The sequence below is a fragment of the Scyliorhinus canicula genome, chromosome 7 (genome assembly GCF_902713615.1).
Source record: "Scyliorhinus canicula chromosome 7, sScyCan1.1, whole genome shotgun sequence".
NCBI lineage: Eukaryota > Metazoa > Chordata > Chondrichthyes > Carcharhiniformes > Scyliorhinidae > Scyliorhinus > Scyliorhinus canicula.
This window is the reverse complement of record NC_052152.1, coordinates 45,540,164-45,567,886: the sequence shown is the minus strand read 5'-3', so window position 1 is coordinate 45,567,886 and position 27,723 is coordinate 45,540,164. Positions and strand designations below refer to the sequence as shown.

Genomic DNA, 27,723 nt, shown 5'->3' with positions numbered 1-27,723 from the left:
ATTTTGTGCACCTGTCCTCAACCCCAAAGAATCTGCTCATCCTGGCCACTGTCATGTGAGCTGGTGCACAACCTTAAATTGTATCAGGCTGAGCCTGGCACATGTTGCGGACACGTTGACTCTGCTCAACGCGTCTGCCCATAAACCATCCTCCATCTCACCTCCCAGCTCCTCCTCCCACTTGCGCTTCAGCTCCTCGGTCTGCATCTCCTCCGACCCCTTAAGCTCCTTATGTATGTCCGAGACACTCCCCTCCCCTACCCACCCTTTGAAAATTAGCCTATCCTGAATCCCCCTCAGCGGTAGGAGCGGGAAGGTTGCCACCTGTTTATGAAGGAAGTCCTGCACCTGCAAATATCTGAATTTGTTTCCCCTCGCCAGCCCAAACATTTCCTCCAGCGCCCTCATACTCTGAAAGCTCCCCTCTATGAACACATCCCCCATCCTCTCAATCCCCGCTCTCCGCCATACCCGGAACCCCCCATCCATACTCCCCGGGGCAAACCGGTGGTTATCACAAATTGGGGCCCAGACCGATGCTCCCACTGCTCCCACATGCCACCTCCACTGGTCCCAATCTCTCAGGGCCGCCGCCACCACGGGGCTGGTGGAGCACCGCGCCAGCAGGAGCGGCAGAGGCGCAGTTACCAACGCCCCCAAACCGGTGCGCTTACAAGAACGGCCTCCATCCGCACCCACGCTGAACCCTCCACCACCACCCACTTCCTGATCATGGCTATGTTAGCCGCCCAGTAATAGTTGCTGAAATTTGGCCGTGCCAGCCCGCCCTCTCCCCGGCTCCGCTCGAGCATTACCTACCTTACCCACGGGGTCTTGCCCGCCCAGACGAAGCCCGTGATCACCCTGTTGACTCGCTTAAGAAAGGACCACGGAATAAAAATGGGGAGACACTGAAATACAAATAGAAACCTCAGGAGGACCGTTATTTTCACCGTTTGTACCCTCCCGGCCAGCGACAACAGGAGCGAGTCCCATCTCCGGAAATCGCCCTTCATTTGGTCCACTAGCCGAGCCAGATTCAATTTATGCAGCCGGTCCTATTCCTGCGCCACTTGGATGCCCAGGTACCTGAAACTACCCCCTACTGACCTAAACGGCAGCTCCCCCAGTCGTCCCCCCTGTCCCCTCGCCTGAACCACAAACATCTCACTCTTTTCCATATTTAGCTTATACTGCGAAAACCGGCCGACTTCCCCAGTAAACTTCATGATTTCCTCCATCCCCTCTACTGGGGTCCGAAACATAGAGAAGCACTGGAGGTATTTTTGAAAATCTGCTGACTTTCCAATGACAATCGCTTTACCATGTTCCATGTCCAATTTCATTTGTATCTTTTTTGTGGGTGGTTTGCTCAGCAGCCAGGATATGTCACTACATAACATATCTGTGCTCATGAAATGGTTTACTCCAACTACTCTGAATGGAATTGCCACTGTTTTCAGCCTTTCCAAAACTGAAACAACTTGTATATTCCTTGACTTTACTTTGATCCTGACTACTTAATGAATCCAAGTAACATTTCACGCATTTAAGGCAATCGGTCAAGTGCTGGAAAACGGGATTAGAATACATAAGTGGTTATTTTTAACCAATGCAGTTGTGATGGGCCGAAAGGCCTTTTCTGTGGTATAGACCTCTATGACTGTACCTTAGTAAATGCTTTTTGAAAATCCACCCACCTCATTTTCTTTATCTTTCATCTCTTATTTGGACAAAGAATTCCAAAAGATTGCTCAAACATGGCACTTGCTTTAGAAATCAGTGCTGAATGGTGATGATGAACAGCTTCAAGTGTTTAGTAATTTAACTCCTGTACTATAGATTCTAATAGTCACCAAGTTTCCCATAGTTTCTCACATACCCACTCTTTGTTGAGGGACATCAAAATTTCCACCCTCAAATCCTCTGGTACAATTTACTTGAACTGTCAGTCTGCGAATTATTGCTGCCATCTATCATTCTACATGCACAGTAATTAAAATTTTCAGCCACTGTCTGAACAGATCTATTTATACAACTTAAAAAAGCCTTGCATCAAATGTGCAGAAAAAGACATCAGTTACACTTCAAGACATGGCACTTGCAAACTGTTTGTGTCTGGTTCACATGCAATATATAGATAGTCCAACGAGGGAAGGTACAGTACTGGGCCTGGTATTGGGGAATGAGCCAGGACAGGCAGTTGAGGTTTCAGTAGGGGAACATTTTGGGAGTATTATCATAGAATTTACTGTGCAGAAGGAGGCCATTCGGCCCATCGAGTCTGCACCGGCTCTTGGAAAGAGCACCCTACCCAAGGTCAACACCTCCACCCTATCCCCATAACCCAGTAACCCCACCCAACACTATGGGCAATTTTGGACACTAAGGGCAATTTATGTTGGCCAATCCACCTAACCTGCACATCTTTGGACTGTGGGAGGAAACCGGAGCACCCGGAGGAAACCCACGCACACACGGGGAGGATGTGCAGACTCCGCACAGACAGTGACCCAAGCCGGGAATCGAACCTGGGACCCTGGAGCAGTGAAGCAATTGAGCTATCCACAATGCTACCGTGCTGCCCTAGTAGTGACCACAATTTCACAAGTTTCTGGGTACTTTTGGATAGGGATGAGGGCAATCCTCGCTTTAAGGTGCTAAACTGTGGAAAGGCAAATTACGATAACATTAGACAGGAATTGAAGAATTTGAATTGGGTGCGGCTATTGGGGGGGTAAATCAATATCGGACATATGGGAGTCTTTCAAGCGACAGTTGATTAGGATTCAGGAAAGTCACGTTCCTGAGAGAACAAAGAATAAGTATGAGAAGTTTAGGGAGCCTTGGATAACGAGGGATATTGTGAACCTCGTCAAAAAGAAAAAGGAGGCTACTGTACGGTCTAGAAGGTTGGGGACAGTCAAAACCCTGGAGGAGTATAAAGAAAGTAGGAATATACTTCAACGGGAAATTAGGGAGGCTAGGAGGGGTCATGAAAAATCCTTGGCTAGTAGGATTAAGGTGAATCCCAAAGCTTTTTATTCATATGTAAAAAGCAAGAGGGTGGCCAGGGAATGGATTGGACCACTTAAGGACAGTGGAGGAATCGATGTGTTGAGCCAGAGGAAATGGGGGAGGTACTAAATGAGTACTTTGCGTCAGTGTTCACCAAAGAAAAGGGCTTTGTGGAAGATGATTCTTGGGAAAGTGTATGGACAGTCTGGGTCATGTTGACATCAAAAAGGAGGTTTCGGCATTTTAAAAGACATTAAGGTAGATAAATTTCCTGGGCCAGATGGGATTTACCCAGAATATTGAGGGAAGAAAGGGAGGAAATTGTTGGGGACTTAACTGATGTTTTTGTATCCTCATTGGCTACAGGGGAGATCCCAGAGGACTGGAGAATAACTTATGTGGCACCGCTGTTTAAGAAAGACAGCAGGGATAATCCTGGAACTATAGGCTGGTGAGTCTCACGTCGGTAGTAGGTACATTATTGGAGAGAATTCTCAGGGACAGGATTTATACCTATTTGGAAACAAATGGACTCATCAGCGATAGACAGCATGGTTTTGTGAAGGAGAGGTCATGCCTCACTAACTTGATTTGTTTTTTTGAGGAGATGGCAAAGATGATCGATGAGGGGAGGGTGATAGATCTTGTTTACATGGATTTCAGTACAGTCTTTGACAAGGTGCCTCATGGAAGACTGGTACAAAAGGTGAAGTCACATGGGATCAGAGGTGAGGTGCCAAGATGGATATAGAACTGGCTCGGTCACAGTAGAAAGGTGTTTTATGAATGGAAAGTTGTGACTAGGGATGTGTGCTGGGGCCTCCGTTGTTTGTAGTGTACATAAACGATTTGGAGGAAAATGTAGCTGGTCTGATTAGTACTTTATGGATGACACCAAGGTTGGTGGACTGGCAGATAGTGCTGTGGATTGTGAGAGGATACAGCAGGAAATAGATAGGTTGGAGACTTGGGCAGATAAATGCAAATGAAGCTTAATCCAGACAAATGTGTGGTAATGCATTTTGGTATGTCTAACAGAGGGCAAATATACAGTAAATGACAAAACTCTTAGGAATCTAGAAAGTCAGAGCGATCTGGGCATGCAAGTCCTCAGATCTTGGAAAGTGACAACATAAGCGGACAAGGTAGCCAAGAAAGCATACGGAATGCTTGCCTTCATTGGACAGGGCATAGAGGATAAAAACTGGTAAGTTATGCGACAGCTATATAGAGCTTTGGTAAGGCTGCACTTGGAATATTGCACACAAAGCTGGTCGCCACACTACCAGAAGGATGTGGAAGCTTTGGAGAGGGTGCAGAGGAGGTTTATTGGGATGTTGCCTGGTTTGGAGGGTGTTAGCTAGGCCAGGCATTGTCAAACTCGGGGGTGCGACCTGCAGGTGGGTCGCAGAGCCGTCTGTCGCGGTGCGCCCGATTGCGCAAATCTGCGTGCAACAGCCGGCTGTTAATAACGCCAGCTGCAAGGGGCCTTTAAAATGGCCGCGAACATGTAAAAAAATGCGGCCGCACTAGGCATGCATGCCCGATCATTGGCGCGCATGCGCAGTGCGGCCGCGGTTTTTTAAAAAACTGTCGCAGCTTTTTGTTTTACAAGTTCGGAGCGGTTTTATTCATTTTATTTTCATTTATTTATATATTTTTTTAAAAAACACAATTTCGGAGCGGGGGGGGGGGGGGGGGGGGGGGGTTATTTGGTAAAATGTAACAGGAAAAAAATGCTGAACTTTGGACAGATGGAGACTCCATACTTTCCGATACCGGAAGGCTTCACCTTCGTCCAACAGGTTCCGTTGGAGGAGCGTGCAAGAGGGCCAAAGGGATCCAAAACCATTTCCTCCATTTTTGCCAGCAGCAAACAAGATAAGAGAAAGTGGTGGATCGCACAGGTCAGCCGGCGTGGGTTGCGAAGGTCGGCTGGTGTGGGTCACGATGGTCGGCCGGTTGGTAAAAATGGGCCCCCGGAAATAAAGTTTGAAGAACACCGAGCTAGGCTGAATAGACTTGGACTCTTTAGAACGACGGAGGTTGAGGGGTGACCTGATAGAGGTTTACAAGATTATGAGGGGAATGGATAGAGTGGATGGCAGGCACTCTTTCCCAGGGTGGAGGGATCAGTCATCAGGGAGCATAGGTTTAAGGTACATGGGGCAAAGTTTAAAGGAGATGTACGAGGCAGGGTTTTTGTTTCATAAACAAGAGGGTGGTGAATGCCTGGACCGCATTGCCAGGGGAGGTTGTGGAAGGAGATACATTAACGGCGTTCAAAAGGCATCTCGACAAATACATGAATAGGATGGGTATGTAGGGATACGGCACTAGGACGTGCTGGGGGTTTTGGCCAAGGGTGGTATCGTGACCGGTACAGGCTTGGAGGGCTGCAGGGCCTGTTCCTGTGCTGTATTGTTCTTTGTTCATATAACCATTTATGTTAAATTGGCCATTCTGATGCTCAAATATAAGCCAATTGGCAATTGTTCAAAATTGGACAATGACCATTTAAAATGATTGAAGCCATGCGTGGCTGTGACTTTTGAACAATAGGAGATAATCTGGCAGTATCGAATAAATTTATGCCTTGTTATTTCGGAAGAGATGTTGACTCCTATGCGCTGCAGAGGCCAAAATCGAGATGAATTATACAATGGTCATGTACATTTCATAAGCCAGGCCTAGCCGTCGAGCATTTGCTAGTCCAGCACCAAGGACCTTGCAACCTTCCCTTTAAATTTTTAACGGTTGGAATATTTGACAATCTCACGAAGCCAAAAGAATATGTACCTTTCTCAAAGCCCAAGTGGAGAGGTGAAACATTATCTGCCTATCTAGAAGAACCAGTTATACTGTCTTGCTGCACTACAAATCAGTCTGCCATCTTGCATCCACCAAGCAGCAGAACAGAAACAGGGGCTCTGTCTAGGTTTGAATGCCTGGTCCCACCAACACTGTCTCTACTGGAACTTCTGGACCATCGCCTACATGACTAATTCATCTCTACGTGCTTATTTCATCGTGGAAGTAAATTATCCAACATTGTTTTCAGCCTGTTAACCTCCGTGGAGGATTTCACCACAGGGCTTTGATTCTGGACTCTTGAGAAACAATAATTCTTTATTCTGTAGATTTGAGGCTACGATGTGACTGTCCCCTTGCATTGGAACGTGTGCAAAATAAACTGTTCCCATTGAATTCATCGCATCTCGGGTTTGCTGTGGGATTATTAATAGAAACTGGATCACATCTAAACATAGGGGTTGGGAAGTACACCACTGCTTTATAAAGGAGGAAATCAAAATCAAAACATCTTTGCTTACACACGGGTGTGAGAGAAAAAAATCAAGGCTGTTTAAATTAAACTCCCTCCTATCCAGAAAGTATACGGTAATTGAATCTGAAACTTATTATGTGAGCAATTGTTGAAAAAAACCCATAAATTAAGACAATTCGATAAAAAGCGACGAGTGGAAGGGATATGTAGGAGGTTATTGCAGCATATGGGATGATTAAGAGCAGGAAGGTTATGCTAAAACTATTAGGCCATAGCTTGAGTTTCTTTATTCTTTCATGGGATGTGGACGTCGCTAGAAAGTCAAGCATTTGTTGCCCATCCCTAATTGCCCTTGAACCATGTGACTTGCTGGGTCATTTCAGAGAACATAGAACTTACAGTGCAGAAGGAGGCCATTCGGCCCATCGAGTCTGCACCGACCCACTTCAGCCCTCACTACCATCCTATCCCCGTAACAAAATAACCACATCTAACCTTTTTGGTCACTACAGGCAATTTATCATGGCCAATCCACCTAACCTGCACATCTTTGGACTGTGGGAGGAAACCCACGCACACACGGGGAGAACGTGCAGACTCTGCACAGACAGTGACCCAGCGGGGAATCAAACCTGGGATCCTGGCGCTGTGAAGACACAGTGCTATCCACTTGTGCTACCGTGCTGCCCCAGTTAAGAACAGTTAAGGGTTAACCACATTGCTGTGGATCTGGAATAACATGAAGGCCAGACCAACTAAAGATGGTAGATCGACTCCCCTTAAGGGCATCAGTGAACAAGATGGGGGTTTTTACAACAATCAACAACAGTTTCATGGTCATGAGACTTTTAATTCCAGATTTTTATTGAACTCAAATTTCACCATCTCCTAGTTGTCACCAATCACTGACTTTCTACTCTGCTCCAGCTGCTCAACCCCCTCTTATACAGTACATAATCCATCACCTTTCTCCTTCTCTTTAGCACTGAAGCATTATATGGACTTGAAACTTTCTCTTTCCACAGATGCTACCAACCTGAGATTTTCTGTTATAGATTTAATAAGAACAAAGAACAAAGAAAATTACTGCACAGGAACAGGCCCTTCAGCCCTCCCAGCCTGCGCCGATCCAGATCCTTTATCTAAACCTGTTGCCTATTTTCCAAGGTCTACTTCTCTCTGTTCCCCACCCGTTCATATCTCTGTCCAAATGCATCTTAAATGATGCAATCGTACCCGCCTCTACCAACTCCGCTGGCAAAGCATTCCAGGCACCCACCGCCCTCTGCGTAAAACACTTTCCACGCACATCTCCCTTAAACTTTTCCCCTCTCACCTTGAAATCGTGACCCCTTGTAATTGACACCCCCACTCTTGGAAAAAGCTTGTTGCTATCCACCCTGTCCATACCTCTCATAATTTTGTAGACCACAATCAGATCTCCCCTCAACCTCCGTCTTGCCAATGAAAACAATCCTAATCTACTCAACCTTTCTTCATAGCTAGCACCCTCCATACCAGGCAACATCCTGGTGAACCTCCTCTGCACCCTCTAAAGCATCCACATCCTTCTGGTAATGTGGCGACCAGAACTGCACACAGTATTCCAAATGTGGCCTAACCAAAGTCCGATACAACTGTAACATGACCTGCCGACTTTTGTACTCAATACCCCGTCCGATGAAAGCAAGCATGCTGTATGCCTTCTTGACCACTCTATCGACCTGCGTTGCCACCTTCAGGGTACAATGGACCTGAACTCCCAGATCTCTCTGTACATCAATTTTCCCCAGGACTCTTCCATTGACCATATAATCTGCTCTCGAGTTAGATCTTCCAAAATGCATCACCTCACATTTGCCTGGATTGAACTCCATCTGCTATTTCTCTGCCCAACTCTCCAATCTATCTATATTTTGCTGTATTCTCTGACAGTCCTCCTCGCTATCTGCAACTCCACCAATCTTAGTATCATCTGCAAACTTGCTCATCAGATACCTTCGTCCAGATCATTTATGTATATCACAAACAACAGTGGTCCGAGCACGGATCCCTGTGGAACACCACTAGTCACCTTTCTCCATTTTGAGACACTCCCTTCCACCACTACTCTCTTAATGTAAATGCCTGAGGTGTAGAGGGGAATGGAGAGGTTTATTCACCCAGAGGTCATGTGGAGATCTGGAACTCACTGCCTGAAAAGTATGGTACAGATAGAAACCATTGCATGAGTAAAAAACATACTAGGGAGAAGCATCTGAAGTGCCGTGCCTACAAGGCTAGGAATCAAGAGCTGATTCCTAGTGTTAAACTAAATGTTTTTTTCCAACTAGCACAGACATGGTAGGCTGAATGCCCTCTTGCTGGGCTGCACATTTTCTGTGTTTTAATAGGGGCTGAGAGAGGGGCTTTTAAAACAAAATCAGAACACAGCCACCAAGTCAAGTTGTCGAATGCTACTGAACCATCATTGAGCAGTAGGACTAGATACAGAAAGTCAAGGTAGACAATACACTCGAGTAGGCTGTGAACATGTTTGTTATTTTTGTGACAATGCTCTGAACAAGTTGGACAGATACACTGTGCAGCTCAAGCTCACTGCAGTTCAGCTGCTGTAAAGTCACTGGCTAGTCAACCAAACTGTCTGACCAGTGTTACAATAGTCTACCGTTGGACAGATTGAAGGGATGCACATGCCCAGGACAAGAAAATCAGTTACAGATCATAAGAAACATAGAAAATAGGAGGAGGCCATTTGCCCTTCAAGCTTGCACTGCCATTCATCACGATCATTGCTGATCATCCAATTCAACAGCCTGATCCCGCTTTCTCCCAAACCCTTTGATCCTCTTTGCCACAAGTGCTATTTCCAACTGCTTCTTGAAAACACCTCAACTACTTTGTGGTAACAAATGCCCACAGGCCCACCATACTCTGGGCGAAGAAATTTATCCCAATCTCTATCCTAAATGGTCGACCCCATATTCTCAGACTACGATCTCTGGTTTTGGATAGCCCCACCACCTGGAACATCCTTCTTGCATCTGCCCTGTCTAGTCCTGTTAGAATTCTTGCAATCCCAAGAATCAGTCTGGTCAACCTTTTCTGCACTCCCTCCAGAGCAAGAATATCCGTTCTCAGATAAGGAGACCAAAACTGCATATAATATTCCAGGTGTGATCTCACCAAGGCCCGACATAATTGCATCAAGACATCCCTGCTCCTGCAGTTGAATCCTCTCGCTATGAAGGTCAACATGCCATTTGCCTTCTTTACTGCCAATCTTCGCAAATGTGTTGAACATGCAATAACTTTCACTGAAATACATTCATTTAGGTGAGCAAACATAGTTTTAATTTTAAACATAATTGATATTTTCCCAGGTTTGTTCATAGTGATGCTTTAAGTGCACTTTAAGAACTTCCTATATACTTCTATACACATTTATAATGTGGTAGAATGATTAGGATTCACTGGCAAAAGTAGATATGGTTCCAACTTCTGATATCCTCTGAAGAACAGCACCTCCAGCAACGCAACAGCATTTCAGTGTCAGCCTAGAGTGCCAGTAACAAAGTCAAGCTGACAATGGACCCAAGATAGCTACGCTATTTCTGTAAAGTCCATTAAGTATACTGTAAGATTACCATGTAAAAATAGAATCATAGAATTTACAGAGCAGAAGGAGGCCATTCGGCCCATCCAGTCTGCACCAGCTCTTGGAAAGAGCACTCACCCAAGCCCACACCTCCACCCCATCTCATAACTCCACTTAATCTTTTTGGACACTTAAGGGCAATTTATCATGGCCAATCCACCTAACTTGCACAGCTTTGGACTGTGGGAGGAAACTAGAGTACTCGGAGGAAACTAGAGTACTCGGAGGAAACCCACGCAGACATGGGGAGAACGTGCAGACTCTGCACAGTTACCCAAGATGGGAATGGGAATCCTGGAGCTGTGAAGCAACTGTGATAACCACTGTGCTACCGTCTGCCCTATAAATGTGGTACCTCCTGTACAACAAAATATATTTGCCTTAATGGATCAATATCTTGTTAACCACCCAAAATGTTTAGGCAATTCTTGAAATATCGAGCATTTAGGCACGAGTTCAGCTTTGTTTGCACCTGTAAAAGTGAATAGTAAAGCTTGATTGAAATGTTAATTGTAGTGGTTGAAATGTTAAACACAGTGGTTATGTTACTGGTCTAGTAATCTAGAGGCATGGTGAATGATCGCGAGACTAGTTTAAATCCACTGCTGTGGTTGGAGAATTTAAATTCAGTTAATTAAATAAAACTAGAATTTAAAAAGTTGGTTAACCTCACAAAATCATTATAAAATATATTTTTTTAGGGAAAGGAATCGACTGTCCTTATCCTTTCTGGCTTTCAGGTGACTCCAGACCACAATCGACTATTCTCTGAAATGCGCTAATAAGCCAGTTGCTTCAAAAAAACATTTAGGTTGCCAGTCACCTCGACCCCATGAATGAATAAAAGAAATATACACAACAAAAGTACCTTTTCTCCACTGGAGTAAAAGAAGTATCGTAATCGGACGATATTACAATGATCCAGTTTTCGCATTATCTGCAGCTCACGATTCTGAGAAGGAAGGAAAAAAGTCAAATTAGTAACTGTTTATCTGAATGTCAACCAGCAACCAAGTGTGATTTTACCTATTCACTGGACAAAGCCTACTGCTAACAACACTACTTAAAATATGACAGATTGAAATCATAGAAGGTGTCCTATCCTAATGAACTTGTTCCAATTACTTCACGGACAAGTCGTCTTTATATGGAAGCAGACAGGGAAGCCAATGCCATTTAGAGGCAAGTTCGGAGAAGTGATCAAAGATAGGTCAGTAAGGTAAATTTGATGGCTTTCAATTGAGTGGGAAGTAGTAGAGGATTAGCAAGTGAGATTGAGAAATTAAGGCCGAGGGACTGCAAGTTATGACACAATGAAGAAATGCAGAGCATGATCAATAGGCTGGAGTCCAAGGGTTCAGGAATTTTGGAGGGGTGGACGGGAGAAGAATGGGTGTGTGGGATGGTGGGAGAGATTAACTGTTGAGGAAGTTGCAGAGATTGGATTATGCAGGTCTGCACAGGGTTGAAGATGACATTTAAATTTAAGGTTTTGGGAGCAGGCAGCCAGTGTAGGACACTCAATATAGGAGTGAAGTGTGACCAGGGCACTATGCAGGACAAGATACAGGCAACTGCATTTTTTTTTTTAAGTTGGACGTTGGCAGATCATGAAGGAGACCATTGGGGTAGAATCCAGAACTGATAAGATATTATCATGGACAATGCTTTCGGCACAGGGCTGAGACAGGTGGAAAAAACAGTTCTCTGGATATTACACTACATATTACACTCAAATTCGGTGCCACAAGCAGCCTTCATGTCTAGCATGATCATGGCATGATCCTTCAGAGTATGGAATGCATCATGACTGCCATGTGATTCTCCCTTTCTGGTAGATTGAACATGTACTCTCGTTAGACCAAAATTGAAACCATTAATCAACAGATTTATTCAAAAGACAGACAATGAACAGAAATCAGTGACATTGAGTACAGGCATTAATTTTCTCCCCTCCTTTATCCTCACAATTTCAAATTCCACAATAATGCTTTCCCCAAATTTCCTTTTAAATTGGAAATAAGCTTTGAGATAACAGAATTTTTTTAAATTTGCTGTCAAAGGGATAATAGATATTCAAAAAAATAATTAACACAAGGAAATCAGTAAGGGTTAATACTCCCAAAAGTTTAAATCAGGAATTGAATATATTGAAATGCACAAAACATTCAGAATAAAATTGAGACATAAGAAAGATACAACTGAACTGAGAACTGAATACACATGGCTGCAATATTTCTAGGAAAGATAGGGTGGGGGGGAAAAAAGGACTGAAAATTGACCACCACCATGCTAGACCACCACCATGCTAGAACACAAGCATACGTCCTTCTTTCTTTAAACTGTCACATGCAATACTGGATGGACAGAAACTTTCTCTAACTAAGTATCGGGTCCAAAGCCATTATCTCCAGCCTTGATCACAAACTTTGTTCTCTTGCCAACAACTCTGTCCCTCTCCCCAAAGATCTGAGGCTGAGCCATATTGCTCTCATACCTGTGCCATTGCCAAGTTATTCCTACTTCCACCTCCTCCAGAACATTTCAAATCCTCACCTGCCTCAACTGACCCATCACTGAAATACTCACCCACATATTTGCCACCTCCAGACTAGATTCTTGGCCATCCTTTCAACTTCCCTAAACTAGTGGCCATCTAAAACTTTGCTGCCCATGTCCTAACTTGACACAGTCCAGTTCATCCACCACCCCTGTTTATCGATCTACACTGGCTCCCAGCCTAGCAAGTTCTCGGTTTTAAAATATGCATCCTTATTTGCCAATCCAACCATGGCCTCACCCCTCCCCATCTTTATGACCTTCTCCAGCTCTACCAAGGCTCCAAAGTCTTTGCACTCATCCAACATTGACCCCCTGCGCGCCCTCTGGTTGTCATGCTTTCAGTTGCCTAGGCCCCAGGTGCTGCAGCTTTCCACCCACTGTCTATCTTTAGGCTATTTTAATGAAAGTTTTTGTTGCCATCCTGGAACGGTGAAGGAGGACAAAATTCCTATCCATACAATTACTGACCACCATACAGTGGTGGCAAGTTAAGACATGGAGACAGTAGAGAGAAAGATGCAAGACTAGCAGGACAGTAATGTAGGATGATTTTAACTATCCCGAAATAGACTATAAAAATTCATGCATAAAGCTTAACTGCGAAACATTTAGACCATATTTGCTTCCAAGATCAGCATTCCTCTAAACCAACAAGGAAAGCCCTTAATTTGGTCCTGTGCAATAAGTAAAAAACTGATGAGTGTAAGTCAACAATTGGGAACATCACCACATTAAATATGCAGTGCAAGCACAGGAAAGGACAGAAGTCAACGATAAGTGTGATGGATTAGAAAAAGGCAACGTTCAGTAGGTAAGCGATCTGTCCCAAATTACCTGGTGTGTGCGTGTGTGTGTGTGTGTGGTGGCATAGCAAATAGATTTCTGGAATAGCACTAGTAAATCTTCAAAAATAGATGATCCCATCACAAAATAAATTCCTATGTAGGCTAAAGCACAAAATATGTTAATACATAGGCAAAAGGGAGGTTTACCAAAAGAATAGATTTGATTTTGGCTTATTGTCACGTGTACCGAGGTACAGTGAAACGTATTATTTTGTGTACAGTGCACACAGATTGCTCAATACATGAAAAACATAGGATACATGATAAATATGCACTGTAAATACATAGACACAGGCATTGGGTGAAGCATACGAGTGTAGTACTATTCAGTGGAGAAGATATGTAGAGAAGATGCATAGAGAGATCTGTTCAGTCCATAAAATGGTCATTCAAGAGTCTGATATCAGCGGGGAAGCCGTGTTTGAATCTATTAGCTTGTGTATTCAGACTTTTGTATCTTCTGCCCAATGGAAGAGCGTGGAAGAGAGAATAATCCAGGTGGGTGGGATCTTGGATTATGCTGTCCGCTTTCCCAAGGCAGCAGGGGGGTGAAGACAGAGTCAATGGATGGGAGGTGGGTTCACATGATAGACTGGGCTATATTCATGACTGTAAGTTTTGTACGGTCCTGGGCCGAGCAGTTGCCATACCAGGCTGTGATGCAGCCAAATAGGATGCTTTCTGTGGTGCATCTGTAAAAACTGGTAAGAGTTCTTGGGGTAAATGAAGAGCCTAAAAATAAAGATTGTAGTGGAGACATGAGTAAATAAAATTATGAATAAAATGTAGTGGAAAAATGAAAATGAGTATTCAGACTGATAGGGAATGTGAAAAAAGGCCAGCAAGTAATATATAATGGAAATATTAAATACTTTATAAGCACCTAAAAGTATTGTTGAGGCAGTAGGAAAATTGCAGGATAAGGGGGTTGCCTAATTATGAAGGATAAAAGGTATGGCCAAGAACTTAAAATAAATACTGTGCAGCAAACTTTACAAATGACAGAATGTGAATGTAGATTAATTACTACAAGAAAATATATAATTGGAAAAATAATTGGTTCTGACAACTGCAAAATAAATCATTGGAACCCATGTATTCTAGGCTACTGAAGTAGTCAGAGAATAGCAAAAGGTCTGATCATGACTTTTCATTTCTCTTTAAACATGCAAATCGTGCTGTGGGACAATGCAATATTTCTGCTCAAAAAGGGAATACAGTCAATATAACTCATGGATATCCAGGTGATGTTCAATAGATGTCTAAAATTCCACAGAAAAAAACTGGATGAATGGTATAAAATGAAATGTAGCTGTGTGGACAGAAACTTAGTTGACAAACAGAAGCAAAGTTGGGATCAATGAGCATTGCTCAAATTGGAGAAAAATTGGAAGTGACAAAGCTCCAGGACTCTGGTGTTGGGTCTATTTTTGTTCTAGTCATTGAGAATATAATTTAGTCTTGGGAATAGGTTGCACTCTCAATATTTATTAATGAAACAGAAGAGGGGCAGCACGGTGGCTCAGTGGGTTAGCACTGCGGCCTCACGGCACCGAGGTCCCAGGTTCGATCCCGACTCTGGGTCACTGTCCGTGTGGAGTTTGCACATTTTCCCCATGTTTGCGTGGGTTTCGCCCCCACAACCCAAAAATGTGCAAGCTAGACAATGCTAAATTGCCCCTTAATTGGAAAAAATGAATTGGGTACTCTAAATTTTTAATTTAAATAAAAAAAATGAAACACGAGAAGATTTTGGCAAACTGTAAAAAATCAACTCCAGGAAGACAAGGGGGAAAAAACTGTAAAGCAGGTCCCACGAGTGACAAATGCAGTTTTACTTTTGCTGAGCACATATTGGGGGAAAGCAGGAATTGAGAATATATACTCAATTTAAAAACAATTAAGGGTGCGGATAAACATAAAGGCCAAGGTTATTGAGGACAGGTAACAGCACGTGTGTTTTATAAAGGTAAAGAAATAACGATAATTATATATAAAGCATTATTTAGACACAGCTTTAAAAAAAAGTACTATGCAAGCTTTGGGTGCCTCATTAAGCAAAGTCATTGGTTGTAGAAGCTGCAGTAAAGATGATGCCCAAGTAAGCTTGGCGAGTTGTTGCCATGCATCCTAGATAGTGTATACTGCAACCACAATGCATTGAAACAGAGGAGTTGGTTGAAGCAGAGACCATTAAATTAGATAAATATTTGGAGCAGAGGAAGATAAATGGCTACAGGCAGTGTGTTTTGGGTCACTCTCGCAATGATGGATTCAACAGTCTCTTTCTATGCTGTAAAATTCTATGGCTCATTTAACACCGAAGAATCGGTGTTCACTTACGTGGGAGTCACAACCCGAGTCAGATAAACCTGTGAAATGCATCCTGGTATCAGTCAACCATTGTTAAATTCCCAATTGGAAGATTCAGGTAACCAAATTATTGACATTGACTCCTCAGAGAACTAAAATATCACCATTGAAAACCCAGCAACTTTCCCTTCTCATTCAACTTTGGGTCAGAAACAGAATGCAAGATCCTTTTTGTCGAAAGAAGACCTTAATCGTCAACTACTTAACTCATCATTCTGAGACTGAGCCATCATTCGGAGTCGTAGAATATCATTAGAATCCCTACAGTGCAGATTGAGGCCATTCAGCCCATCGAGTCTGCACTGAACCTTAAAAGCTACCCATTTGCACTCCTCTCCACCCCACCCTAACCCCATAACACCATAGCCTAACCTGCGCATCAAGGGGCAATTTAGCATGGCCAATCTACCCAACCCACACATCTTTAAACATATTAGAATCATTTTAGAATCTAAAACAGTAAAGGACTTTCAACAGAAAATTTACATTTGAAATTATCAAAAGGAGGTTAGAGTTTCAACCTCTCATTTAGACAATTAATTGTGATTAGGATTTGAAGTTCACGACTTAAAGCAGGATTTCTATGCAGCTACTCAATACGCCAATTGCAGTAGCTTACAGGTAAGCATCAAAAGTGAATCTTCAGTTATAAAACTCATATTTGGGACTTCCAATGGTGGCCATGGTGTGAACGGTCACACATTTGGCAGCTCCCACTCAAGGATGTTTTTTCAGACCTTTTCCCCGTTAGGAGGGTGGATGTGCGGCTGAAAAAGGTGTAGAGTTTGCCAGAGGGAAGTCTGATTCCACCGGTGGATGGATTCAAGGTCCAGAAGTGGGTCAAGAAGAAGGAAGGGAGCAGCTGGAGCAGGAGAATCTCCGTGCGTCACAGCTTAAGATGGCAGAGGGTGCAGGGCTCGCGCTGCCTCCCCAATGGTCAATGTATCAACTGGTGGACTTCTTAAACGAGAAGTTCAGCCAGCAGAGGAGAGAGGCCCATGAGGATCTAGCCAAGGCTGTAGATCTGTTGAAGTCGGGAATTGACCAAGTGGAGCAGAGGCTGGAGACCCAGGACGTGACTGTTCGGAAACTGAAGGAGACAGTGGGGGAGCACGAGTAGTTGGTTTTGTTGGCGGCCGAGGTGGCAGTAACGCGAGACACCCAGAAGTGGCTACAGGAGAAGGTAAAGGACCTGGAGAACCACTCCCGGAGGCAAAATTTGAGAATTGTAGGGATGCCTGAAGGCATCGAGGGAGCGGACGCCGCCACGTACGTGGCTGGAATGTTGGAGAAGCTGATGGGAGAGGGGGCCTTTGACTGGGCCCTGGAGGTCAACCAAGGCACAGGTGGGGGGGCTGGCCTAAGAAGGGATATGGTTGATGGGTGAGGGGGCTGAATAGGCCAGTCAAACGGTCGCGTGTTTTCATGCATCTGAGGAGTTTGAAGGCTTATGTGGCCCTTTTACAAGAGACACATTTGAAGATCGGGGACCAGACAAGGCTGAGGAAAGGGTGGGTAGAGCAAGTTTTCCAATCGAGGTTAGATGTAAAGACGCGTAGGATGGAGCTGCTGGTCAATAAGCGTGTGCCATTTGAGGTGGGGAATATAGTAGCGGATTCAGAGGGGATTGGGGGGGTCTGTGATGGTTAGTGGGAAATTGGACGGGATGCCAGTGTTCCTAGTAAATGTTTCTGCACCAAACTGGGATGATGTTGATGTGGAGTTTATGGATGGCACTTTAACACGGTCATTGATCTGGGGGTGGACTGTTCCGAGTTCAGGGAGTGTCGGCGGTGGTGAAGGTCCTGAAGGGGTTCATGGAGTGGATGGGTAAGGGGAGGGAGAAAGAGTCATTGCTGGCGGGTTGGTGGACTCGGGGTACTCGGAGATCGAAGTCTTGGACCACGCGCTGCATTGGGTGGATGGGCGAATGGAACGGGCAGGGGAGGGGCGGGTAGCGCCTGCAGTCGAGGCTGGATGTAAGACTACTAGTGGAGGAGGAGGTGTGCGAGGGCCACCGAATGGGACTACATGGAACTAAACGTGGTAGAGGGGCTGGGAGCTCCCATTGGATTGGTGGAGGTGCTGGAGTGTATGGGGGCAATGCAGGCAGGGTAGACCCCAGGCCTGGACGGCTTTCCAATGGAACTTTATAAAGTTTTTGGGAGACCTGGGGCCCCTGCTGGTGAAGGCATTTAATGAGGCGAGGGAGAAGGGGGAGCTCTCCCCTACGTTACTGCAGGCCTCAATACCTCTGATCCTAAAGAAAGATAAGGACCTGGAGCAGTGTTGGTCCTATCACCCATATCACTATTGAATGTGGATGCCAAGTTGTTGGCTAAGATTTTGGCCTCACGGATTGAGGACTGTGTGCCGGGGGTGATGGGTGGGGACCAGACGGGGGTTTGCAATAGGACGACACATGTCGGCCAACATCGGGAATATTTTAAATGTCATAAAGATGCCCTTGGAGAGACAGAATGTGGAGTTGGCGGTCGCGATGGATGAGGAGAAGGCTTTTGATTGGGTAGAGTGGGAATATTTGTGGGAGGTATGGGGGTGGTTCAGGTTTGGGCAGAGGTTTCTGGATTGGATTAGATTGTTGTACCAGGTGCTGGTGGCTAGTGTAAGAACGAATCTGGGGAGCTTGGGGTACATTAGGCTGTAGAGTATGTCCAGGCCACTCTCCCCGTTGCTTTTTGTCTTGATGGTAGAGCCATTGGCAATGCCGCTTAGAGCGTCTAGGGGATCGGAAGGGATAGTGCGGGGGGGGGGAATAGGGTTTTGCTATATGCGGATGACCTGTTGCTGTATATATCAAACCCACTGGAATGCATCGGGAATATTATGGACATGTTGGTGGAATTCGGCCAGTTTTCGGGGTATAAATTAAACATGGGGAACAGTGGGGTCTTCCCAATCCAGACGAGGGGACAGGAGGGGAGGCTGGCCGAGCTGCTGGAGGGGGCGGGTTTCAGTTATCTCAGCATCCAGGTGGTACGGGGGTGGGGGCGATGACACAAGTTGAATCTGGCTCAGCTGGTGGAGTAAAATGAAGGGGGAGCTTAAGAGGTGGGATGTGCTTCCTTTGGCATTGGCTGGGCGGGTGCTATCCATGTAGCGAACTGTGCTCCCCAGGTTTTTGTTTATATTCCAGAAGCCCCCGATTTTTATCTCGAAGGCCTTTTTTAGGAAGGTTAATACATTAATAATCGGGATGTGTGTGGGCGGGGAAGACCCTACGAGTAAAGAAGGCGCTGTTGGAGCGAGGGGATCGCCGGCTGGCCTGCAAAATTTAATGAATTACTACTGGGTGTCAAATATAGCCAGGGTAAGGAAGTGGGTAGTGGGGGAGAGGTAAGCGTGGGAGCGGGTGGAGGCCCTAGTTTGGGGGCACTGTTGACGGAGCCTCTGCAGTTCTCGCTGGCCAGGTACTCCACAAGTCCGGTAGTGGTGCCCCGAGGAAGTCCGGTAGTGGTGCCTCGAGAGTGTGGGGACAGTGTCAATATCACTTGAGGCTTGAAGGGGCCTTGGTTAGGGCTCCGATCTGTGGAACTCACAGGTTTGCCCCATAAGGACTGGAAAGGGCGAGGGGGGTTTTCAGGGATAGTGACAAGCAGAGATCGAGCGGTTTAGGGATTTATTTGTGGGGGGCAGCTTTCCAAGCTCGGACGGACTGGTAGAGGAGTACGAGTTGCCCAGCATAAGTGGGTTCCGATACTTGTGGGTTCCGATACTTATGTGCAATTATGTGAGAAAACTGATGCCGTCCTTTCCTGATCTGCCGTCCTTGGGGTTGCAGTACAAGGTGCTGTCGAAAACAAAGGTTGATGAGGGTAGGGTCAGAGATATATAAAAAATTAATGGATTGGGAGAGCATCCGATAGGAGTAGTTAAGCGAAAGTGGGAGGAGGAGCTGGGGGGAGAGCTGGAGGCTGGGTTACGGGAGGAGGCTCTGAGGAGGGTGAACGGTTCCTGTGTGTGTGATTTAATTTAAAGGTAGTCCACAGGGCGCATATGACGGTGGCTGGAATAATTAGGTTCTTTGAGGGGATGGAGCATAGGTGAGGCCGGTGTGCGGAGGGCCCGCGAATCATGTTAACATGCTTTGGGTCTGCCCAAAGCTGGAGGGATTTTGGCAGGGGTTCGCTGACGTGATGTCAGAGGTACTGAGGGTGCAGGTGGTTCCGAGTCCAGATAAGCCAGCTAAGTCAGCTAAGTCAGCAGGGAGTAAAGGGGATGGGGCGGGGGGTGTTATCTTTTTGATCTAGGTTATGGTTGAGTTTGATGTTTATTTATAAATGCCTTAATAAAAATGTTTTAAAAAATAAATAAAACTCACATTTGCTGTTTAAAATGGGCATTCTAGATAACTATTTTTTAGATGCTTGATCTTAACTCTATTTATTCTGTTAAGCAATTTCTTAAGAGACGGCTGTCAACCATTACTCCCAATCGATGAGGAGGGAGGTTGCTGGGAAAGCATTTGATTATGTTTTGAAGGAATTTACTTACTGCAGTACTCACGGACCTAAAAATAATTAGGTCAATAGGTCTGAATAAGTCCTAACAGGAAGAGGCATTTTGTTTTAAAAAATAATATTTTGAAGATTTCATAGATAACACATACGATCTAAACTACAACACCACTCTGAAATGTTCAAACATGGTACATTTGTCGTGCTAACAGCACAAACGAGCAGGGTAAAAATAAAAACAAGCAACAGCTACATTCAACCCTAGTCCCACAGCCAAACCCTACCGCCCCTAACAGCTGATGGCAATCACGTCTTTGAAGTATGAGATAAATGGCTGACACCTCAGGTAGAATCCCTCCACCGATCCTCCAGCAGTGTACTTGACTGTTTTCAGACATAAAAAGTCCATAAGGTCACCCAACCAGACCAAGATGTGGCGATGCCGACGTTGGAGTCTTACAACACCAGGTTAAAGTCCAACAGGTTTGCGAAATCGTACCAACTGTCCTGCCTTGAGACAATTCACACCTCTTTAACCTGGGGTTACCTCTCTCTCTGGATTTGTAAAGACTTAATTATCTGCAAATGCTCGCATTCAAAGTATCGTATTGCATTTTTGACTTTGTCTATATATATATATGTTTCTGGAACCTACCTCTTCATTCACCTGAGGAAGGAGCAGTGCTCCGAAAGCTAGTGATTTGAAACAAACCTGTTGGACTTTAACCAGACCAAGTCAGAGCAAAAGCTTACCATCCCAGTAGAACTAATCTTTGGGCCTTCAGCAAAGCCAGGCGAGAGTATCTAGCCCCTTCCCATAACTTAAAAGTCAAATCCAAACCAGATGGTGCAAACAAATGGTTACCGGATACGGGGTCAATAATGACATGGCACTCAGCTTGTAATGTTGTCTGAACTGCCTCCATATCTTTAAAGTAGAAATCACCACTGAGTTTGAGGTATACTTTGCTGGAGGAAGAGCTATTTCTATACATCTGTACATGGTTCTTCCAGCAACTAGAAATGATTTCAATTAAGCTTTAGAGTGATTTTAAAAGAACTACTGCCAATTAAGATTTATGCACTGTGCCCATTCGTCAGAGCAGTTCCAGCATGTTGAGGAATATCAGTAATTACCTCAACTGTACCATTCGCCAGAAAACAAGGCAGAATAGGCTGTCTTTCTGTTCAATATATCTATGTCAATCTCCACCTATTGCTGGCCCTCTATCCAGCCTCTCCACTCCACACCTCCCCACAACAGTATATATAAATCTTACCCTATCCCACAAATCAAGAGAATCACATTTTTCAATTCTCTCCGGATTTTGAGCCAGCGCCATGTTTCTCATGGATGGAAGGAGAGCGGGCTCAAAATTGCCTCCATAGTGTACCAACTGAAGCTCAATATCGTGAAAAATGCAAGGTCAAGGATTTTCTAAATAGTGTGAAACTAGAAGCTTAAGGAGAATAAAAATATTTCCACGCGTTATGTGGCAGTGAATGCCCGTGACATCAAGACAGTATTTAATAACTTCCGGTAATGACGATGTGCTGAGCAATCGCACGTCAGGTGGCTCTCCTCCCGTGGTCCCGAAAAATAGTCACTTTTCAACGAAAACACGCCAAAAAAATGCAACAACTCACTCATTCCCCAACCTTAGTAAGTCAATGGAAGGAAGAAAGAGAGGGGGAATACAAGAAAAAATGCCCAGAAAAAGCCAAACTAGGGCCGAACAGCGACCAGGAGTTGAAGGGACCAGGAACAGCCACACTCAGATGAGCCAACCAGTGCATAAAGCTTCAGTGAAGGCACTAAGGGAGCACCAGCTGGAGATAAAGGCCAAGATAAAAGCGGACATTGAGGCCGCGATGACCAAGACTCTAGCCCAAATACAGCTCACCCTGAGCAGAGTGGAGAAGAGACTGGAAGCCCAAGAGGCTACCATCAAGGACATGGAAAAGGCCACAACTGACCAGAGTGATCTGATCGTGATGTTGGAGAAAGAGATGGCGAGGTTGGTCACGACACAGGGCAGTCTCAGGGTGAAATAGAGGATCAGGAGAACCACTCAAGGAGGCAAAACCTGTGGATTGTGGGCCTTCCAAGGGGAATTGAAGGCAGGGACCCTCGGTCTATGTGGCCGGGATGCTGGGCAACCTGGTGGGAAGAGAAACATTACCCAACGCACCAGAAATAGACAGGGCACACCGGTCTCTGCGCCTGAAACTCAAAGCCGGGTACAACCGAGGGCAGTAATAGCCAAACTGCACCAGTACCTGGACCTAGATAGAATCCCGCGCTGGGCCAGGCAGGCCTCTCTACTCTCAACACACCCTGAGCGACAAGCAGCAAGCCACCACCTGTGGGACCGCTTTACGCGGGAGTTTGTGACCTCGTTCAAGAGAACAAGAGCAGCGGAGAAGGGAAAGCGGAGTGGCAAGCGAGACGAGTGCAGGGTAAGGCAGGGAAAGAACGGTCAGGAATGACAGAGTGGGCGAGGGAGAAACGAGACAGTAACTCCCCGGAGGGGCGTCACCAAGCTAGGGATAAAGACAGTGCCGGGAGCATGCCACAGAGAAAGGCACCTCCGACAGGGCGGGGACGCCTCCATGTGCGCAAGACTCAACCTAACGCAACTAAAGGTGGTACATAAAGCCCACTTAATAAGAACCTGAATGAGTAGGTTCTTCTTGGAGGAGGAAGACAGATATGAACGGTGCCAAGGAGATCGGCCAACCACGCCCACATATTCTGGTCTTGCCCCCATGCCCACATATTCTGGTCTTACCCCAGACTTGCTGGGTACTGGACAGCTTCTTTGAGCAATGCCCTAAGTGGTGGGGATGAGGGTGGAGCCGTGCCCAAAAGTGGCTGTCTTTGGGGTATCAGACCAGCCAGACTTCTTCATGGGGAGCAGGGCAAACACCCTTGCCTTTGCCTCCCTGATCCCCTGCTGTAGAATCCTACTCGGCTGGCGGTCAGCAGCACCACCTAAAGCTGCAGACTGGCTGTCCGACCTATATCAGAATTTCTCCGAATGGAGAAAATCAAATTCACCATCCGGGGGTGGGAAGATGGCTTCCTCGGAACATGGGAGCCATTCACCCAACTGCTCCAGGACCTGTTTGTGGCCAACGAACAAACAAATAGATAATCAAGTAGCCAACAGCCAGGGGGAAGTAGCCAAGACATGAGAAAAGAGAGGGAAGGGAGGACCCGGTTTGGGGGGGTGGGGGGTGAGAGCCCAAAGCTAGTAGCTGGATACAAAGAAGACTAGATAGGAACTGGGATACGTTGGGAAGTTATGCTGTAGTTATATAAAGGTTTAGTCAGATCCCACCTGAAGTGCAGTGTTCAGTTCTAGGCACCACACCCCAGTATGGATACATCAGCTTTGGAAGAGATACAACAGATATTCACCAGAAATGATATGTGTGCTTCAAATTAGGAGAACAGGTCACATAAAATTGCCATTTATTCTGAGTATAGAAGATGAAAGGTATTACATAGTTATGTACGTCATTACACGTGGAAACACCACCCACCAGGTACGCGGCACATACTCATGCGACTCGACCAATGTAGTCTACCTCATACGCTGCAGGAAAGGATGTCCCGAAGCGTGGTACATTGGCGAGACCATGCAGACACTGCGACAACGAATGAACGGGCATCGTGCGACAATCACCAGGCAGGAATGTTCCCTTCCAGTCGGGGAACACTTCAGCATTCAAGGGCATTCAGCCTCTGATCTCCGGGTAAGCGTTCTCCAAGGCAGTCTTCAGGACACGCAACAACGCAGAATTGCCGAACAAAAACTTATAGCTAAGTTCCGCACGCATGAGTGCGGCCTGAACCAAGATCTTGGATTCATGTCGCATTACATCCACTCCACCCCCCCCCCCCAAATCTGGTCTGGACTTGCAAAATCCTACCAACTGTTCTGGCTTGAGACAATGCACACCTCTTTAACCTGTGATTTTCCCTCTCTCTGGATCTGTAATGATTTGATTACCTGCAAATGCTCGCATTCCAAGCACTGTCCGGCATCTCTGACTTTGTCTATATAAATGTTTCTGGAACATACCTCTCCATTCACCTGAGGAAGGAGCAGTGCTCCGAAAGCTCATGTCTGAAACAAACCTGTTGGACTTTAACCTTGTGTTGCAAGACTTCTTACTATAGTTATGTACGGAATAGAAAAAGGTAATTTCTCCCAAGTAGTCCATGGTCCACATGCCCTCTCAGGTTGATTTCCCAAGATGCTTAAAATTTTAAAAGGACTCAAAACGATAGTCAGAGAAATTATTTCCCCTGTTGGGTAATCCAGAACAATGGGACTAAACTGAAAATTAGAGCCAAGCTATTTAAGAATGAAGTGAGCACTATTCTCTCTTCCCCCTTACCCCCACCCCCTGACACATAGGCAGCAGGAATTTCAAAGTATCTCCCCTAACTACTTGGGAAACCTTTCAAGGCAGAAATTGATTGACATTTCTTGGGGAAGGATACAACGAGTCTGGAACAGAAGTAAATAAATGGTAGGAGTGTAATGTCAATCATGACTTAACTGAATTACACAATAGCCTCGATGGTTGAATCCCAGCTCCCATCATACTCCTGATCGGAATATTGCAGTCAGTGCATAGGCTTTGAGGGGTCTGGAGGAAAGCAGCTTGTTCCAATGTACCGAGTCTCCCCCCTGCCCTTGCAGTAAAGGTATTGATACGTGTTATGTTACATTTCTGGCAGTGGTATCAATTTGTTTGAGATATCCACCAAAAAGAATTTGAGCGTAAAGCACCAGGATACATTTTAACCTACATTATCTAGCCTTATTTCCAGGAGACATTCCACATTCTCTACAGCAAAGGAACATGAGTTATTTAAATCATATTTAATCACATATGCTTCAGTTTCATTCTTAAGTTTGTTATTTATCTACTACCTTTCAAAGGAGTGGATATAGCATTTAGTACGTGTGATGTGAGAATATTGCATATATGATCAGGAATTGCTTTCTAATCTCCAATTTGCTTATATCTACACTTTAATTAATTAATAATCTTTATTTCCACAAGTAGGCTTATATTAACACTGCTATTAAGTTACTGTGAAAAGCCCCTAGTCGCCATATTCCGGCGCCTGTTCAGGTTCACAGAGAATTCAGAATGTCCAAATTACCCAATTCTTATTCATTCGCTATGCTCTCAATATTTAAATACCGTTGCCTTTCAACATTAAAAATATAAAATCTTAAAGTATGCAAGTCCAAACTGGCCAAGACATTCAACAAAATTCAACTCTTAAGAGTTTAAGAGGAGCGATTGAATAAACTCGGTTTGTTTTCACTGGAACGACAGAGGTTGAGGCGACCTGATAGAGGTCTACAAAATTATGAGGGGCATAGACAGAGTGGATAGTCAGAGGCTTTTCCCCAGGGTAGAGGGGTCAATTACTAGGGGGCATAGGTTTAAGGTGCGAGGGGCAAGGTTTAGAGTATATGTACGAGGCAAGTCTTTTTTACACAGAGGGTAGTGGGTGCCTGGAACTCGCTGCCGGAGGAGGGGGTGGAAGCAGGGACGATAGTGACATTTATGGGGCATCTTGACAAATACATGAATAGGATGGGAATAGAGGGATACAGACCCAGGAAGTGTAGAAGATTGTAGTGTAGTCGGGCAGCATGGTCAGCACGGGCTTGGAGGGCCGAAGGCCCTGTTCCTGTGCTGTACTTTTCTTTGTTCTTTGTTTGTTCTAACCTGTCAGGACAATCCAGGTCATGGAAATTCTAGGCCAGGGGTGGGCAAACTTTTCCGTGCAAGGGCCACATTCAGAAATTCACAATTTTAAAGGGCCGCATAGTATATTAAGTAAAATAATTAATATTTAAAATAGCCAAAATAATAGGTTTTTAAAGAAAAAAAAAGCAATTAATTTTATTAATTAATATTTTAAAGTAGAAACTTTATATGAAACACATTTATTTGAAAAACAAAGTAACTCAGTTTAAAGAAAAAAAAGCAATTAATTTTTATTAATTAATATTTTAAAGTAGAAACTTCACATGAAACACGTGTTGTGCCGAGCAATGATCACCCTACTCAAGTCAACGTATCCACCCTATACCAGTAACTCAACAGCCCCCCCCCCCCCCCCCCCCCCATTAACCTTAAATTTAAAAAAAATTTTAATGACTTGATCTTGGTGGGCCGCATAAAGACCTTTGGCGGGCCGTAGTTTGCCCACCCCTGTTCTAGGCTAATGCAAGAATTAAATAGCAAGAAAAAAGCAAATTACTGCAGATGCTGGAATGTGAAACAAAGATTCTCTTTGACAAAGAGCTATCCAGACTCGAAACATTAACTCCCTTCTCTCTCCCCAGATTCTGTCAGACCTTCTGAGATTGTCAAGAATTAAATATATTGTTACAGGTTAAATACTAGGGGCTATTTTAATGTATGGAAAGTGGTGTGAAGTAAATGCAAACTAAACAACTTCTCAATTACTGAACTAGTAAACCAGAAATATGGAAGTTTGCGCACATCTGAAGATACTTCAACTCAGTTTAATTTCAGTTTTGAAAAATACGTACTCAAGCACATACTACTGTTGCTATTTACCATTTTGCCAGTTCAAAACGGCTGCTATGAAAGAAAACAATATAGAGTGCAGTGCTAAATAGTTGATTTATCAACTGATTCAGGATCAACTGACTGAAATGTTGTACAAAATTACATTTCTCAAAACTGCATGGCTTGTTCGTCATCACCACCATTCAGCTGATAGCGTTTTTTCTTCAAGATTGGGGATTCACATTTTGTTTCTCCATAAATACCTTCCTCCTTCAGTTGGCATGAGAGATCTTAGACAGACGTTTAAACCAGTGCTCAGCCACAGAATGACAACTACAGGCTAGAGACTAAAATGAAATTGCGCCTCAACATATTTAGCAATTCAGGGCTGCCTGCTGGGCCTCCAGCTTGCCAGTCTCTGCAGCTCCCATTTGGGACAAGTTGAAAGTGGTCAGGAAGGAGAACATAATTGGGCATGAGCATAGGCCATTAGCAGTCCACAGATTAAAGTAAATTAAGAAAAACAAAAAATAACTTGTGGCGGCCTTGAAGGACCATAGCTTCTTAGACTCCTCAACGTTAACCAATCTCCCCAAGGCTCCTTCGACAGGTGTTGGGCTGGTTGTTCGCATATGAAAAGGAACTAAAAGCGCGTCTGAAGTGTCGCAAACAGAATATTACCAGAGTACATACGGTGTCAAAAGCATTTCAAGTACCCTTTCTACATTATAACTGTGACTACATATCAAGCATACTTCAGTGGTAAAACACTCTGAGGTGCCTGGTGGTTGCAAAAAGCACTTAGCGTATACAAGGATTTTTAAAAAAAATTTTAAAACGCTCTTGGGATGTGACACCCATCCCCATGGAATTGCATCTTTTGTACTGGGGATGTTGGCCTGGGAGAGGACGCTCACATTGGTA

At 44.8% G+C, this 27,723-nt stretch overlaps 1 protein-coding gene across 2 annotated transcripts in view; it reads right to left on the bottom strand.

The window, feature by feature from the left end:
• The window catches only part of gsk3ba (glycogen synthase kinase 3 beta, genome duplicate a), a 175,538-nt gene that overhangs the window by 81,381 nt on the left and 66,434 nt on the right, over nucleotides 1–27,723 (bottom strand). For both annotated transcript variants that reach the window (XM_038801907.1, XM_038801908.1), the window contains exon 3: nucleotides 10,831–10,914. In XM_038801907.1, coding sequence (XP_038657835.1) covers nucleotides 10,831–10,914 — 84 coding nt within the window. The remainder of the gene's footprint in view (nucleotides 1–10,830; nucleotides 10,915–27,723) is intronic.